The 18,292-nt window shown below is 46.8% G+C and overlaps 1 protein-coding gene across 1 annotated transcript in view; it reads right to left on the bottom strand.

Annotated features, from left to right (window-relative positions):
• Positions 1–16,908: 16,908 nt before the first annotated feature.
• RAMP1 (receptor activity modifying protein 1) overlaps positions 16,909–18,292 on the bottom strand; it is a 94,287-nt gene continuing 92,903 nt past the window's right edge. The window contains exon 3 of the mRNA XM_027875365.1: positions 16,909–17,767. Within this exon, the coding sequence (XP_027731166.1) occupies positions 17,512–17,767 (256 nt within the window). The 3' untranslated portion in view covers positions 16,909–17,511. The remainder of the gene's footprint in view (positions 17,768–18,292) is intronic.

Raw genomic sequence — 18,292 nt, 5'->3', positions numbered from 1 at the left:
CGCTAAGGCTTCAGGGAAGGACACAGCCGGTGCCAGATATCGGATCACCTCTCAGAGGCTTGGAGATTCTGGGTGATGATGGTGGTGGTGATGGTGGTAATGATGTTCTGGGGTCATAGACTGAAAGCTGGAAGGGAACATAAAGGTCACCTAGTCCAGCCCCCTCGTGGAAATGTGGAAACAGCCCAGAAAGTAATAAGAGAAAGAAGGGGGCCTTCTCTGGCGAACAAAATACCAATTCAATTCATTTCAATTCAGTTTAACATGCATTTGTTAAGCCCCTACCGCATGCAATGCTCCTAAGCAATGGAGATGCAGAGACAAAATGGAAAAAAAAAACCATTTCCTACCCTCAGAGCCTATATTCTACTCAGCAAACACATCTTCTATGCTCTCGTTCAGTTATTTTTCAGTTGTTTCAGGCTTTCATGATCCCATTAGGGTGGTTTGCCATTTCCTTCTCCAGCTCCTTTTACATTTGAGGAAACTGAGGCAAACAGGGTTCAGTGATTCACCTAGAGTCAAGGGTCTCACAGCTAGTAAGTGTCTGAGGCTGGATTTGAGCTAAGGAAGATGAATCTTGCTGAATTCAGGCCCAGCACTCGATGGCCCACCTAGCTGCCCTTCATCTTGTAGGCAAATAGTTGTTACAGCACATAGAGCATTAGAGTTGGAGCCAGGAAGATTTGGGCTCAAATCTGGTCTCAGACACTTGTTAGGGGCAGCTAGATGGCACAGTGGACAGAACACTGGGTCTGTAGTCAAGAAGACCTGAATTCAAATCCAGTCTCAGACACTTACTAGCCCTGGGACCCTGGGCAAGTCACTTAACCTCTGTTTGCCTCAGTTTCCTCCTTTGTAAAATGGGGATAATAATAGCACCTACCTCCCAGGGTTGTTACGAGGATTAAATGAGATAACAGACGTAAAACGCTTTATACAACTGAAAGCACTATGGAAATGTTAGCTTTTATTAATATTATAAGGAAATATAAGGTAAATTGAGGCAGGAAAGAACCCAGAACACTAGAGGAATTAAAGAAAGGCCCTTCAAGAAGATATTACTCAAGCTGAGCCTTGAAAGACAACAAGAATTCTGAGAAGTAGAAATGCAAAGGGTGAGCATCTCAGAGAGAGAGGAAAGCTTGTGTTCCTTGAAGATGATAGGAGAGGGCATGTTGGCTCCTGAGAATTGCTAGTATAGGAGTACAGAACTAAGGAGTGGAACGGACCTCAGATGACATCTATCCCAACCCCCTCATTTCATAAATGAGGAAACTGAGGCTGAGGGGGTAAGGTGACTTGCCCACAGTCATGCCTAGAGTAAGTCGTAGTACCAGGTCCAAACTCAGGGCTTCCAGCTTCAAGCTCAGGCCTCATTCCTCCCCCTCCATCAGTGGTATAAAACTCAAGCAGAAGCATCCCGCTAGGCTGCAGATTGACTTAGAAAACCACAAATTGACATTATCTATGTTGAATTGTATTTTAACTTTTTTTTGTTAAACATTTGCCAATGACAGTTTAGTTCCTGTGCACTCAGCGTTGTGAGGACTGGGTGCAGCCTGAGTTTGCTGCCGCATACTTCAGAGGTTCTAGAGATGGAAAGGAGGTCATTCAGACAAAGCCCTAATTTACAGAGAAAGAAGCAGGCCCAGAGAGGGGAGCAGAATGAGAAATTAGCTCCTTGGAAGCCATGTGAAAGGCAGCAAGGTGAAGTGAATAGAATGGCTTGAGGGCTGGGCCTGGCTTGGTTCTAGACCCACACACATTCTGGCACACAGAGGTGGGGTGGTTCTCGACTAATTGCGACTCTGTGAGACTAAGTTATACTCTAGACGGGTTATTTATATTGGGACAGCTAGATGGAGTAGATAAAATGCAGAGCTTGGTGTCAGGAAGACCTGAGTTCAAATCCCACCTCAGACCCTTACTAAGCTGGGTAACTCAGGGGAGGTTACTTCGCCTCTGTCTGCCTCAATTTCCTCATCTCTAAAATGGGGATAAAAAGAGTACCTCCTTCACAGGGCTGTTGTCACGATCCAATGATATAACATATGTAAAGCACTTTGCACACTTTAAAGTGTTGTACAGGGTATCCCAAAAGTCTTAGTACAGTTTTAAGTTATTAAACTTAATAATTAAAGCTAGCTATTACAAGTGTCTGCTTTGGGTGGGGGAGGAGAATTCCCTCAACTGATGAAATTACAGGTCAAGACCAAAATGAAAAAAAAAAAAGCAGGGGAGATATATAGCCTTTTGCAGACCCACCAGGGAACCAAAACGTCACTTACAGCATTTTTTTTCCTAATGAAAAATCATGTCTGAGCTCCAAGTTAACACAAAGAATCAGTGTGGTATATGGAGAGTGTGTTGGGGTCAATGGAGGAGACCTAGGGCTGAATTTAAGACCTGCTCCTCAGTGGGGTAGATCAGGACTGAGCTGGGAAACAAAACTCAAGATGGCTGGTGATGGCCCAGATGGACCAGAGCCGCTATTCCGTGAATTTTGGGAAGATGGGAAGGTATCCCAACGGCAGTGGCCAGGTAGAGTCCCACCACGAGGGGGCAGCCAAGAGCCAGGGCACAAGGCAGCTCGTGTCTAGCCTGGGAACCAGCTCGGAGGAAGACGCTGTCAGGGGCAGAGGAAGGGGTTCAGAGTCACAAAACTGGAGGAGACCTCTGACGTCTTCTCTACAATGGCTTCCGTTTACAGAGGAAGGTAGTGGAGGCACTTCCAGGACAGCAGGGTGGTGCCTCCAAACGCTTGGCTTGGCTTTCAAGGCCCTTCCTAGCCAGCCCCTTCCCACCTTTCCAGCCTTCTGTCACCCTGCTCCCCACCCAGCACTCTTCTGTCCAGTGACTCCTGCCTGTCCCATGAATAAAACACCAGCTCTGGGCTCTGGCCATTCTCCTGGCCGACCCCCATACCTGGAATGCTCTCCCTTCTCCTCCACTCTGACCGCTGACCTCCCTGGCTTCCTTTAAGTCCCAACGAAATCTCTTCTTTTACTGGAAGCTTCCCCAGTCCCTCTTAATTCTGGCTCTTTCCCTCTGGTAATTACTTCCTGTGCATTTCTTTGCTTGTTCTCTCCTCCATTAGACTGTAAGCGCCTTGAGGTCAGGGACTGTCTTTTCTACTTTTGTATCCCTAGCACTTAGCACAGTGCCTGGCACATAGCAGTAATGATAACAAGAGCTAACGCTTATATATGGTGCCCACTAGGCACAGGCACTGTGCTAAGTAGTGCTTTGGTCCTCACAACAACCCTGGGAGGTGCTATTATTATAGCCATTTTACAGAGGAGGAAACTGAGACCAACAGAGGTGAAATAGGCCCTTAATAAATGTGTATTGATTAAGTGAGTGAATGTACTATGGAAAGTTTAAGTCTAGTCTTACTAGGAGAATGGTTGAAAGGAGGAGAGCTGACTTAGAGTCAGGGAAGACCTGAGTTCAAAGCCTGCCTTCAAACACTTTCCAACTGAGTGACCCTGGGCAGGTCTCTTTACATGTATGAGCCTCAGTTTTCTCATCTGTTGGCAAGAAAGTTGGGAGGGAGGGGATGTCCTAGTGGGACCCGGACTGCAGGAAGGACCAGGGTGGGAGTAGGGATGAAGGCCTCCCAGTGGCCTGACCCATTCTCTGAGCAGTGAGAACCTAGCGTTCTCACTGTGCCAGGTATTGGGACAAAGACAAAAGTGAAACAGTCCCTGCCCTCCAGGAGTTTACATTCTTATTATGGGGAGTTAGCATAATCAATAGCATGTATTAAACACTTACTATTATACAACGTATGCACGCGTTCATGCAACACCGGAATGGATGGCAAAATGTCCCAAGATGTCCCAGGGAGCCAGATGTGAAGCATCATCTGGGGCCAGCAAGATGTACACCTTGTCTTCCCTGATAGAATGGAAACTCTTTGAGGGCAGGGCTGTTACATTTTTGTCTTTGTATTCCCAGAGCTTAGCATGGTGTACCGCACACAGTAAGCACCTAATAAATGCTGGTTGATTGCATTTCCACTGCCTGCTTTTCCTAATTAGCAACAACAAAGAGAGGGTGGATTCCTTTGAGCTCAGCAGCCAGCAGCTGGGTTTGTCTCGGTCTCTGAAGAGTTGAAATTGGGGGTTGACCAAGGGGACTGTGGTGGGGGTGAGTAGACTGCAATACATTATACATGAATAATTGCACAGGAAAATAAGGAGTAAAGGATATTACCAAAGTCACGTACAACCAACCAGAACAGATGGGCAACAGGCAATTGCCTGGGAGTGCTTCCTTGAGGAGGGGTTCCCCCAATATCAGGAGAAATAGAGGAAGGCCTCCCAGCACATTGGGTGGACCCCCTGTCTGAACACATGGGAGGACACAGACAAGAGACAGGGATGGGTGACCTGCCTTCTCCCTTCAGTGACCTCACTAAATCATCAGATTTATTTGTGACAAAAATCAATCATTTCGAGTGAATTGTGGTAGGACTTTTTATCATAATTTTTAATCCAAATTTTATCCAAAAAAATTTCTATCATTTTAAATATAAAAAGGTGAGTTATTCATAATTTTTATATATCTAAAATCACAAAGTGACTTGAAGTCTATAAAGTGAGCTAAAGAAGAATCACATATATTTAATTTGAATGCCCTTCAGTTTTTTTCTCCCCACCCCCCAACTCCCATTGGGAAGAAAAGACAGGGGGGAGGGGGAATTGATTGACTTTGTTTACCCTGCAGCATCAACATTTGACATCTCCGCTGGAGGGCTGAGAGATCCAGGGAAGTGAAGCCAGAGCCCTCGGGTTTCTGATGCCAGAAAGGGCCAGCATGAAAAGCCCTGGAGTCAAAGAAAGGAAGGCAGAAAGTCTAAGAAACAGAGAAAATGAATTAGAATTGTTTGGATTTGGCAAGGAGAGAAAAGGAGAATGTTTGGGATGCAAAGAGAGTCTCTAGAGAAGATGGAAGAATGTTTCTGCATTGGTAAATAGAAAACCCCTAGACTTCTTTCATGCTGTCCTTGAGGAGCCTTGGAAGCTGGGTGGTTTTTCTTCTCTTTTTCCTTTCCTTTTTCTTTTCTTTCTTTCTTGTTTTGGTTTAAGAGGCTGGTACCGTGCATTGGAAAACAGAGGATTCAGGTCCTCTTTGGAGTTCGGCCAGGGCCAACGTTTGTTTGCTCTGGGGGCTGGCCTGTTAAAGCAGAAAGCAGTCCTAGTAATATTAGAAGGAATCATATCAGGAATGGCCTGAATTAGGCTGCTCTAAATCATCTAGTTTTTGTTGAATCTCCTAGTACAAATGCCCACATTCTGTGATTGTTTTAGAAATCAGCAGTAGGCATTATTAAGGAGATGCTAACAGGCTTCTGTTGGCTTCCAGGGAGGGGTGGAGGTTTGCCCATCGGAGCAGGGATGAGAGGACCCTCTGAATTCTGCTCTCAGACAAAAGCCTGAGTAGTTTCATGGTGTTCAGTCGTTTTCCTTCTGTGTTTGACTTTTCATGACCCCATTTGGGGTTTTCTTGGCAAAGATACAGAGTGGTTTACCAGTTCCTTCTCCAGCTCATTTTACAGATGAGGAAACTGAGGCAAACAGGGTTAATTGACTTGTGCAGGGTCACACAGCTAGGAAATGTCTGAGCCCAGATTTGAGCTCAGGAAGAGGAGTCTTCCTGATTCCAAGCTTAGTGTTCTAACCATTATGCCACCTAGCTGCCCTCTAAGGCCAATGCCCATCAGCAGAGAGACTGCTTCTTTTGACCTGATCAGCTAAAGCCAGCGCCCTGATCCTCCCTGCCAGCTCAGACAAACACTGACAGAATCACAAAATCGGAGAATGGCAGGGAGGGGAGAACTGTCAGAGAAGAACTCTCCACACACCCAAGCAGTGGTCACTCGGGAGCTTTAGTGATGTGGGCCTTAGCACTTCTAGACGTAGCCCTGCCATCTTTGGAAAGTTCTCATTTCTAAGGACGTTTCGGAATCCAGCCCCAATCTGCCTATTTACACCTCCCCCTGTGCCCAGCCCCTTCACACCCATAGCGGCTCCCAGTTCTGCCCTCTGGGGCCAGGCTGAGCAAACGTAATCCATCTCAGCGTCATGCCAACGCTGAAGACAGCAATTGTGTCCTTGCCAAGTTTTCTCTCCTCCGGGCTGTACCAGTCCTAATATGGCACCGTCTCCAGACTTGAGAGCAGGGGTGGGGAACCTGCGGCCTCGAGGCCACGTGTGGCCCTCTAGGTCCTCAAGAGCGGCCTTTGACTGGGTCCAAACTTCACACCCCTGCTTAGACCAGCCCGGTTTCCTCCTCTAGACACTCCCCACGCTCTTTCCTAAAGTGCAGCTTCCCAAACAAAAGACGTTTTGAGAGCTGACCAGTGCAGAGTACAAAAGGGCTCCCCTCCCCCAAGTCCTGCTCTTCTTAAGGCAGCCTAGGATTGCATTAGCTTATGGGATTGCCATAGCAAACTGCTGGCTCACCATGAACTTGCATTTTCCTACATACGCCTCCCCCCACCCCATTTCTGGCTGGTCAATTGCTGTCTAGTCACGTCTTTGGACAGCTGGGTGGTGCAGTGGAGAGAGCGCCGAGTCTGGAATCAGGAAGTCCAAATCCGGCCTGAGACACTTACTAGCTGTGTGGCCCTGGGGGAGTCACTTCATCTTGTTTGCCTCAGTTTCCACATCTGTAAAATGACTTGGAGAAGGAAATGGCAAACCACTCCAGTAACACTGCCAAGAAAACTCCAAATGAGGTCACGGAAAGTCGGACACAACTGAACAGCAAAGAACCAAATCTTCTCTCTGCCCTACTCTGGGAAATGGTTTGGTTTTTTCCCCATCAAAATCTTTTTGGATCCTGACTCTGTCATCCAACATCCTGGCTACCCAATTCACCTGAAAATTGGAGAAGCGGGCCACCTATCCCTGAACTCGACTCCATCTCTCACCTCCAGGAAAATTCGCAAGCTTGGAAAGTCCTCCCTCCTAATCTTTGCCTCTCAGAATCCTCCTTTCCCCACTCGTTCCTCCATTCAGGGGCTGCTCCCTCCCAGAACCCCTCCCTCTCCCCGCCCCATCTCAGGGGCTAATGCTTGCTTCTCCCAACTCTTCTTACTTTTGAATGAGATAATAATTGTAAAGTGCTCGGCACAGTGCCCGGCCCAAAGTGCTCTATAAATGTTATCAATTATTATTGTTACTATTATTACGATACGAGTGAAGTCACTCTTTCTTTGAGAAGCGGCATGATACAGTAAAGAGTACCATCTCTACCCTTTTATAGCTATATGACTTTGAGCAAATTGCTTCTCCTCTCTGAGCCTCAGTCTACTGATCTACAAAATGGGGATAATAATAGTACCCATCCTTCCAGAGTTGTTGGAAGGATCAAATGGGATCATAGTATCTATAACCAGAAGGTACTTTAGAGGGCATAGGGTCTCAAATCCCTCATTGTACTACAGAAGAAACTGAGGCAGATTATTTGCCAAAGGTCACACCGGCAGCAAATAGCAGGATTAGGATTCCAGTTTCAGTGTCCGCTGATAGCAAGGCCAACATTCTTTTGACCACACCATGTTGCTTCTCGGCCAATGTTTTGTAAACCTTGAAGGCTTCTCTAAGCATGAACTAGATTAGATTCAGTTCAGTTCCACAAACACTGAGCACCCAGTGTGTATAAAGCACTCTGGGAAGCATGATGTCATATTAACAGAGACCAATTAGCCAGACAGCCAGCCTTACATGGAATTAAGAAGAGGATATGGGCTCAAGTCCTGCCTCTGGGTAGAGATGATTGGTGATTCCCTGGGAGCTGATGAGATCACCAAGGGAAATAGTCTAGAGAGAGAAGGAAAAAGCGCCCAGGACAGGTTGCAGGGGGATACCTGGTTTAGTAGGCAATGACCCGGATGAAGAGTTAGCAAAAGAGACTGAAGAATGGTCAGAGAGGTGGGAGGAAAACCAGAAACGTCACAAAAACCTAGAGAGAAGAGAATATTGAGGAGGTGATGGTCAGTGGCAGAGGCTGGAGCGGTCAAGAAGGACAAAGACTGAGAAAAGCGTATCAGGCTTGGCAATAACCTCTGGAGAGAGCCGTTTCAGTGAGGTGATAAGGACAGGAGCCAGAACGCACAGGTTTTAGATGAGAGGAAAAGCAGAGAGTGGACATGACGTTTCCTCTCCTGCCTCCTTGCCAATGCAGTGGCTGTACCCCATGCCAGGAATGCTCTCTCTTCTCACCTCCAGCTCTTGGAACCCTTGGCTTCCTTCCTTCAAGGCTCTTCTCAAGTGTGGCCTCCTCTAAGAAGTCGTTCTTGATCTGCCTAGTTGTTAGTACCCTCCCCCCTCCCAAATTCCTTTGCATATGCTTGTTATTTAATTAGCTGTATACATGTCATTCCCATCCAGTAGAACTGAAGCTGCTTAAGGGTAGATCTTTGTGTCCCTAGAACCTAGCACACTTCCTGGCTTACATAGTAGGCACTCAGTAAATGTTTGATTAATTGAACTGAAGGACCCTCTCTTATAAAATGAGGGCGCGGGTCTGAATAACCTGGATGGTCTCTTCTGGCTCTGAACTTATAATCCTGTGGTCTTCTGAGTAGCTGATTTCCAAGATCACTTCCAGCTCTTAGAGTTCACCAGGGTGTGGGGCGAATGACTGCCTCCCCGTCTGCAGGTGCTCCCTGCTTCTTGGCTCCCGGTGGCAAACAGGAACTGCTGATGTCAGGGATATGCTGATTTGGAGGATGAAGAAAAGGCTCCTGTGCTCTCTGGGCAGCCCTTCCAGGCTGTGTGCGGGGATCCAGCGCGTCTCCCCATGTGTCCTGCACGTGAAAGTGGCTTGTGTGTCCACGTGGAGCACAGACAGGCTTCTCTTTCTTCACCAGAGACAATGCCCTTCTCTCAGCCTCCCCCTCACTCTGGCCCCAGCCGTCCTCCATCCCCCTTGCTAGCCAGGCACGCCTCACGCTGGCTACCTTTGAAGGAAAACCTTCTTGTAGACAGATAATGAATGGATGCCAGCTCTGGCTGTGCATCCCTCACCCTGGCTGGCCAGAAAATCCAGTTGAGATTTATGGGGGCCCAGCAAAGGGAGCTTTGGGAACATGTCCTGCACAAATCCTAGAACCTTTAGTGAGGACAACAAAGCCCTCTGGCCTGGTTTTCATTGGAGAAGATTGGGGAGGGGTACTTTCTGGTCATCTGCTCTTTTGCCTGTGGCTATTGTTTACTTCATATTCTTCTCCAGGAAGAAAAAATTGGGAGCTCTCCCACCCTCACTATAGATGTCATTGTTTGTATCTGTTTGTAAGCCAGACTGAGCTCCTTGAAGAGAGACCTTTTGTTTCCTCTGCCAAGGAGAATGACCTTGGCAATAGACATGATGGAATGACTGCTGGGTCTGTATCCCAAAGAGATCGAAGAAAAGGGAAAAAGACCCACGTGTACAAAAATACTTAGAGCAGCTCTTCATGACGGCAAAGAATTGGAAACTGAGGGGATGCCCATCAGTTGGGGAATGGCTGAACAAGATGTGGTACATGATTGTGATGGAGTACTATTGTGCTGTGGGGAATGATGAGAGGGGTGGTTTCAGAAAACCATGGCAAGACTTACATGAACTGATGCAAAGTGAAGTGAGCAGAACCAGGAGAACGGTGTACACAGTAATAGAAATACCGTAAGGATGATCAGCTGTGAAAGACTGGGCTACTCTGATCAAGGCAATGATCCAAAGGACCAGTGATGAAAATGTTACTCACCTCCGGAAAGAGAACTGGTGAACTCTGAGTGCAGATTGAAGCATCCTTTTTTCCTTTATTTTTGTTAGGGGTTTTTTGGTGTGTTTTCTTTTGCACCGTGGAAATAAGTTTTGCATGACTTCATATGTATAATTGACATCATATTACCTGCCTGCTCAAAGTGGGGAGGGTCAGGAGGGAGGGAGAGAATTGGGAACTCAAAATTTTAAAAAAATGAATGTTAAAAACTTAAAAAATATAATTGGGAAATATTTAACAATATAAATAAAATATATATTAAAATAAATGACAGAATTAAAATAGCTAGTTAGTGAGGAGTAGTAAGTAAAGAGTAAGAAAAAACCTAAAGAAATCACAAGATTTGGCAACTGATTGAACACACAGGGTGAGGCTCTTGATGAATTCAGATTACCTGGCCTGGATAAACTACATGCCCCAACACTAAGATAATTGGCAGATGTGACTGTGGAGTCATCGTGTCAGTGATATTTGAAAAATGATGGAAGATGGGAGAAGTTCCGTAAGATCAGAAAATGGCAAATGTTGTCCTGTTGGTCAAAAAACGGAAGAGAGAACAGGGTCTGCAAACTGCAGGCCAGTGAACTTGACTTCAATTTCTGGGAAAATTCTCAGACAGATCATTAAAGAGAGCAAAACTCTAGAAGAGATAATGGTGATTTAACATAGTAAATGAACTGGTAGACATAGTTTATGTTGCTTTTAGCGAAACATTGAATAAAGTATCTCATGCCATTTTTTTTTTCATGTGTAGAGTTGTGGATTAGACAATTACAAAATTAGATGGATTTGGAACTGGTTGAGTAGTCATTGACGGTTCAATGTCAACTTGGCAGGAGGTCTCCAGTGGATTTCTTCAGGGTCTGGCGCTTGTCACTACACAGTTGAACATTTTTATAAATGCCTTATAAAGGCACAGATGGAATGTTTGTTAACTTGCAGGAAAAACAAACATAGTGAATGATAGAAACAGGTTCCAAATAGATCTCGACAGGCTGGAACATTGGGCTAAATCTAATTAATAGGATGAACTGCAATAGCAGATCAATGTAAAGTCTTACATGTGGGTTCAAAAAATCAGCTTCACAAGTATAGAAGGTGGAGGGTTTGGCTAAGCAGAAGTTTGTCAGAAAAGGATTTGGGGGTTTTAATGGACCGCAGTCAGCAGCGTGATATGTCAGCCAGAAAAGCTCTCGTGATCTTGGGCTGCACGAAGAGGGGCTGACCATCCCTCTGTCCTCAGCCCTGGCTAGATCACATCTAGAATACTACGTTCAGTTCTGCCACCCACATTTTAAGTGGGATGTTGATGTGTTAGAGACTGTCCAGAGAAGGACAACCGGCATGTTGCTGCGTCTTGACTCCATGGCACGTGAGAATCCTCTGAAAGCACTGGGCCTGTTGAGTCTGGATAAGAGAAGATTCAATGGGAACATGATAGCCGTGTACAAGTATCTGAATGACCATTGAGCGAAGGAGGAATTCAGCTTGGCCCCAGAGCACAGAATCGGGAGGGATGAGTGGAAGTTGCTCAATGAGTCCAATGTCCATCAACTACTTAACAATCAGTCCCCCAAAGGTGGAGTTACCTTAGGAGGGGCTAGGCTCCCCTTATTAGGAACCTTCAAGCAAAGTCTGGGTGATCACTCTTGGGGTATCTCGTAGCAGGGAATGACTCAGACCAGATATCCACCGAAGTCCCTTTCAACTCCATAATTACGTGATTTTGAGAGCAGGCACCATTTTGTTTCTGTCTTTGAATTCCTGATGCCTGGACCATAGGATGCATTTAACAGATTGTAGGATCATAGAACCTTGTAAACATGAATGATGGGAGTTAGAAACGGAGGAGACTGCAGACTGTCATTCATCCCAGGCAAGGTTGTTGTGGTTTGGGTGAGAAGGTGCTAGCACCGCTAGCCAGTGACTGAGGCAGGATTCCAATTCAGATCTTCCCAACTCCAAGCCTGGCACCTGTCCACCGTGCCACCTGGCTCTATGTTATTTCACCTCTCTTGGGCCTCAGTTTCCTTATTTGAAACAAGGAGATTGAAGACTAGATGGCATCTAAGATGCCTTTAGTTCAAAATCTGTGATCCTATGAGCGGCTTCAGCCCCCTTTCCTTGGCACCGCTACGCTTGGAATCCCTCTTTTCCTTCAAGACTACATGAAGCCACTCTTGAGCCCTCCAGCTGTTGGCGCCCTCTCCCTCTACCCATAACCACGTTGTATTCCATTTGTATATGGTATGTGTGTGCACATATGCCTGGGTGGACACGTTGTTTCCCCCATTCGAATGTAAGCTCCAGTCACTCAGTCATTAAGGTTTATTAAGCACCTGCTGTGTGCCAGGCACTATGCTAAGTAAGCATCAAGGACCAGAGAAGAGGCAAAAGACAGTCCCTGCCCTCGAGGAGCTTACCATCATAGGGAGGACAAGCAATGCAAATACGTAAATGGGGGGGGGGACTGTCTTAGCATATGTTGTTTAGTGGTTTTCAGTCATATCTGACTCTTAGTGACCCCTTTTGGGGTTTTCTTGGTAGAGATACTGGAGTGGTTTTCCATTTCCTTCTCCAACTCATTTTATAAATGAGAAAACTGAGGCAAACAGGGTGAAGTGACTTGCCCAGGTCACATAGCTAATGTCTGAGGCTGGATTTAAACCCGGGTCTTCCTGCCTCCAGGCCCTGTGCTCTATTCACTGCTCCACCCAGCTGCCCCACCCGGTGTATAGGAAGAGCTTGATAAACACTAGTAGGTAGATGGATGCTGAGGGAAACTGGAGCCCTGAAGGTGAGAGATGCTCAGTGTCAGGAAACCAGGCTCCTCTCTCCAGGACCCCAGCAGAGCTGCCAGCATAAACACCTGCTCCTCCCACATAAATTTGGTAGGTTAGCTACACCCCCAAGAAAAATCCACAGAGCTGTTTTCCAGACTCGAGTAAGAAACACACCTGCTGTGCAGTGAGCCTTCCCCAGGCAGCTTCACCCTCCCAGACCCTACCGGGGCGGGCCAGGGACCACAGCTCTGGCCTCCTGGGGAGAGTCTTCCTGGACAGGTATTGCTTATGCTTTTCTGTTCCGCTCCTGTCCTCCCAGTTCATCTCCCATAGAGCAGGGGAGTGGAGTTTCAAAAGAAAACGATGAGTCAGCCAGCTTCTAAATTGCTGCTAAGATTACTGTTTGGTTATATTCTACCCTCAGAAGAGCGGAAGGAGGAGGGGAGGCAGAAGCATGGGGAGAGACAATCAAGCCCAGCTGACTCCTGGCTGCATTCGTCCGACGTGGCCCAGCCTCGTGGAGAGAGATGCACCTGATGCCCGCAGAAGATAGAACTGTGTCGGGGCTATCTGGTGAACGCTGGAAAGCAAATAGGGCAGGCTAACGGGGCGAGGGAAGAGATCTCCCTCATCGATTACGGAGTGTAGAAATCAAACCTGGCACACGTGAGTCACGAAGTCTTAACGGCTGCACGCTGCCCGGAGAGCTGGGAGCTTGTTTCCATCTGCACTGAGCGGCTTAGCACAGAGGCCTGGGCTAAATGAAGTCCCAACTTTTCTGCCCGGCTTTGAAGAGCCTCCGTGGCTTAGCTCCAAGCTTCTCTTCCAGACTTCTCTTTCATGTACCTGCTGAGTCCCAAACGGGACCGATTGCTGCTCCCCTGTGTTACTGCTGCTCGGTCTTCGTGACCCTGTTTGAGGTTTTCTTGGCAAAGACACTGGAATGATTTTTTATTTCTTTCTCCAGCTCACTTTACAGTTGAGGAAACTGAGGCAAACAGAATTAAATGACTTGCCCAGGGTCACACAGCTAGTCAGTGTCTGAGGCTAGATTTGAACTCAGGAAGATGAGCTTTCTGATTCCAGGCTTGGTGCTCTATCCACTGTGCCACCTAGCTGCCCCATATGCTCCCCTCGCACACCCCATAAGCCTTTGCTCACTTTGTGACCTCTGGGAAAAAGCCCTTCCTCCTCATGTTAGCCTGTTGGCCAATGCCTGCCCATTCTTCAAAGTCCAGTTCGAATGCCATCTTGTCCAAGATGCTTTCCCCGCTCTCTCCCAACTGGAGGCCAGAAAGCATTCAAGCTGAGAAGAGAATGTGCAGATCGTCTCATCCAAACCTCTCATTTTAGGCAGAAGGAAACAGAAACCTACAAGGAGGGAGTGATTTGCCCAGAAAAAACACAGGTTTGTGTTAAGCCCTTAACCTTTCACTCATCTCAAATCTCAGAGCACTGTATCAAATTATATTTTATTTTTTAATCAGCAAAAGTCTACCCTTTTATCCTCCCACTCCAAACCCCGACTGAAAACACCACCGACCACAAACACGTATAGTCAATCACACAAATTTCAACATTGGCTGAGTGCAGAAAACGTTCTCATTCTGCCCTCTGACCCCTTCACCTCTCTGTCGGGGGTGGGCAGCAAGTCTCATTATCAGTCCTCTGGGATCCTGGTTGGCCATTACACTGATCAGAGGTCCTCGTTCATTCCAAGTTGTTTGCCTTTATCATCTTCTTGTCATTTTATAAATCATTCTCTTGGTTCTGCTCACTTCCCTGTGTGTCAGTTCATACAAGTCTTTCTGGGGTTTCTCTGAAACCCTCTCCTTTATCATCTCCTATAGCACAAGAGTATTCCATCACATTCATGTGCCGTGAGTCGTGCAGCCATTCCCCAATTGACGGGCACCCCCTCAGATCCCCATTCTCTGCTGCCTCTAAAAGAGTTGCTGGAAATACTTTTGTGCATCCTTAGGACCATCCTCTCTTGGTCTGCCCTCCCTTTAATTCCCCCTTTTCCTCTTTCTCTCTTAAGACCCTGTTGGGTGAAATGTATTTCTGTACCCAACTCTGTGTGTGTGTGTGTGTGTGTGTGTGTGTGTGTGTGCGCGCGCGCTTCCTTCAGTGCCAGACGCCACAGAAACAACAAAAAAGACACGGTCCCTGCCTTCGTGGAGTTAAACACTACTGGGGTGGGGGTGGGGAGAAATTACCCAGCTAAGTCTATACAACATATAGAGAATAACCAATCACCAAGTAATTTCAGAAGAGGAGAGCGTCCTGTAAGCAGTGGCACCGAAATCATGCTTGGAAAGAAGCCGGTGATTCTAGGAGGGAGAGGCACGGAGGGAGAGCTTTGTAAGCATAAGGAAGAGCTCCTGAAAAGGCAAAGAGGAGGGGTGGGGGACTCTGGGTAGAGCTGGCTGATTCAGCCGGGATGCTACCAGAACCACCCTGGGGCTGCCTGCCTGGCCATGCTTGGTCCCACAGCATAGCCCAGCCACCTCCTTTTTCCGCCAGTGCATTCTTGAGACTGTTTTTCATGCCAGGTTCTTTTTTTTTTTTTCACTTATAGTATGGTAATTTTTATTTATTTTTTGTTTTCAACATTTACGTCCACAAGATTTTGAATTCCAAATCTTCACCCCATCTCGCCCCTCCCCCCACCCCAAGATGGCATGCATTCATGCCAGGTTCTATTTGACAGGTTATCATTGGTGAGATGAAGCAACCCCTTTACCCACTCCCTAAAGGATTAACACTGGAGACCTAAGAAAGGGGCTGATCACCCACCTTTGGCCTGAAAGCATTATGGAATGGTGGTTATTACACCAGGGTGGGAGTGTCCCCTTCCTATGACTCCAAAGAGGTAACAGATACCACGTCCTCACAACCTGAGCTTGGAAAGAGCTGGGAACAGATATCCCTTTTTTACCACACAGGATATCCTCCTCCTGGGTGGCGGGAGCTGCTCAGAGAGTCTGATGCCTGAGAATGAACTCAGGCCACTAAGCAGTGAGCTGCACAGATAAGGTTTACATTGCATAGTTGGCACACAAGACCTCCCCTCTCTTCTTTCCACTTCCCAATTCCCCTTGATCTTATCAGCTTGCTATTCCAAATACACCTTGGTACCACTTTCTCTAGCACTATCAAAATGGCTGTTGCTATTTTGACTGGCACAGCATTATGGCTTTAAATTAATTTTGTTACCACTTTAATCTTTACAATATTGATTTGACATGTAAATGATGTAAAATCTAAATTATGTAAATTATATAAAATCTAAACTTGTTTTATACTTTCAACTCCATAAGCATTTCTACATTGTATTATTATATTATTTGTACACTGAACAGACTTTATCTTATTAATGGGCTCTCAGTGTTGGGTGTCAATCAGGCCCAGGCAACAGCATAAGAGGGTGGCAATGGAGGATGGGGGGTGGGCTCAGTGAGGGGCAGCCTACTTTCATTTGGGAGCCTACAACTCCAGCTCCAGAAGATTATGGAAAGTTTACTGGTCATTCAAGGATGGACTCCCTTAGCTTTCTGCTAAACAAATTGGCACCAGGTGCCAAACTCCTAGTCACGTCTCTGTTAAGCACCTACTATGTGCAAGAGTTTCAGGCTCACAGATTTAGAGCGAGAAGGTGCCTTAGCAGCCATCTGGTCCATCATCCTCTTTTTATAGATTTATAGATTTATAGATTCTCTATAGATATAGAGAATTAAGACACAGGTCAAGCGAGTTGCCCAAAGTGAAACAAATAGTAAACATCAGAAATGGTTTGAACCCTGGTCCTTTGACTCCAGAACCAACACTATTTGTGTTCGGCCACGCTGCCTCCCATGTTTGTTAAATGGAATGGAATTGGACTGAAGAGTAGTTCTAACAAAATGGTAGATGGCAAGAATGCCTATGGCAATGGTGTTCTGCACGCTTATGACAGAATGCATGTGATGGTGGTAGAAGCGTGGTCTTGGTATCAGAAGACCAGTAACCAAGGTGTAACTTCGGTCAGGTCACCTCTCTGATCCTCTGTTTCCTCCTCTGTAGAATGAGAATAACACACGTATGTTTACCTTTCACAGTTATTTAGACCCTTGAGTGAGGTGACGAATATTAGACACATTGTAACTGTAAATTTCTATGTAAATGTGAGCTGTTACTACTATCATCTCACCTATATCTGTGAAGTCCTTTGTCAATGATGCTAGGATTTATCAGGATAGTGGGGGACTGCTCACCTGGCTGTGTCTTCATTGCATAAGCCAAATTACTGATACTACTTCCTACCCCAGCTGGAAAGTCCCAGAGTAACCAGAAGCATTTCCATATTTGAGACTATATCTTTTAATCACTTAAACACAGCCTGTTCCATGTTTACAGCATGATAAAATATTTTATACATTGGAAACATCGTAAGGCCAGAGGATCACATCTGGAGAATGAACACTTCAAGAGAAACGGTTGACCAAAGACTTCCCAAGGAATAATTTCTGCTTACAACATCTCTGCTTGACGGAACCTTGGCCAACCTTAACCAATCTGTTGGACCCTGTTGGTTGAGTCAAGATGGGGCTCATGTCAAACTTAATTCTCAAATCTGTTAGCAACTGAAAAATATTGTTAGCATTACTCAAGGGGCATGCGTTGTTTAGAGGAAACGAATAGGACTGTTTGCAGTCTGTGTTCATGCTGTCTTCCACACTGCTTCCTCGTCTCTGCCCACCCACCCACCATCTTGCAGGGAATAAGCCCCCTCATCAGAAAAGCTGTCATCGCACTGAATGAAGGTTTTCTCGAGCCAGCCCGCCTCTTCCCACCTCCTTCCCAGCATGCCCCTGGAGTCTGACCACCCCACAGTCTCAGGTCACGATGGTAGGGGTGTGCGTGCATGCACAAGTCTCAAGTGGCGCACACCACGGTGGTGAGGCCTTACACGATGCCCTCGTTCCGCTGACTCTTGTACACCACCAGCGCTGTGCCAAGCAGCGTCACCAAGATGGGGGCGACGATGAAGGGGCAGAGGATATTGCTGGGCGGGTCTTTCAGGACCCTTCCCGTGGCAGGGCAGTCTTGGAAGTAGTGCCTGTGAATGGCCAGGAAGAAGTCGTTCACCTGGTGGTTGGGCCAATAGCAGTCCAGCTTCTCAGCGATGAGGTAGGTGCAGTTGGTGACCTCTCTGTAACTCCTGCAAGAGAAAGGGCTGTCAGCAGAGAGAAGGGAAAGGGAGGGAAAGGGAGGGAAAGGGAGGGAAAGGGAGGGGAGGACCAGGGAGCTCTGCAGGCCTCTCTGCCCTTGGCACCAGGATGGATGTTCCCCTTCCCTGGCTTCCAGAATCCGTCCCCACTGGGTGCTGCCTTCTCCCATTTGGACAGGAGTTCCCTGAGGGCAGGGAGACTATTTTGCTTGTTTGTGTCTGTACCTCCAGCCCTTAGCCCAGTGCTGGGTACACATCAAGTGCTTAATAAATGTTCTCTCTCTCTCTCTCTCTCTCTCCTCTCTTTCTCTCTCTTTCTCCCTCTGCCTCTCTCTGTCTCTCTCTCCTCTTTCTCTCTCTCTCTCTCTCCTCTCTCTCTCTTTCTTTCTCCCTCTGTCTCTCTCTGTCTCTCTCTCTCCTCTCTCTCTTTCTCTCTCTCTCCTCTCTTTCTCCCTCTGTCTCTCTCTGTCTCTCTCTCCTCTCTCCTCTCTCTCTCCTCTCTCCTCTCTCTCTCCT

Source organism: Vombatus ursinus, unplaced genomic scaffold (genome assembly GCF_900497805.2).
Source record: "Vombatus ursinus unplaced genomic scaffold, bare-nosed wombat genome assembly UNPS02014808.1, whole genome shotgun sequence".
NCBI classification, from domain to species: Eukaryota; Metazoa; Chordata; class Mammalia; order Diprotodontia; family Vombatidae; genus Vombatus; species Vombatus ursinus.
This window is presented reverse-complemented; position numbering and strand designations above follow the sequence as displayed.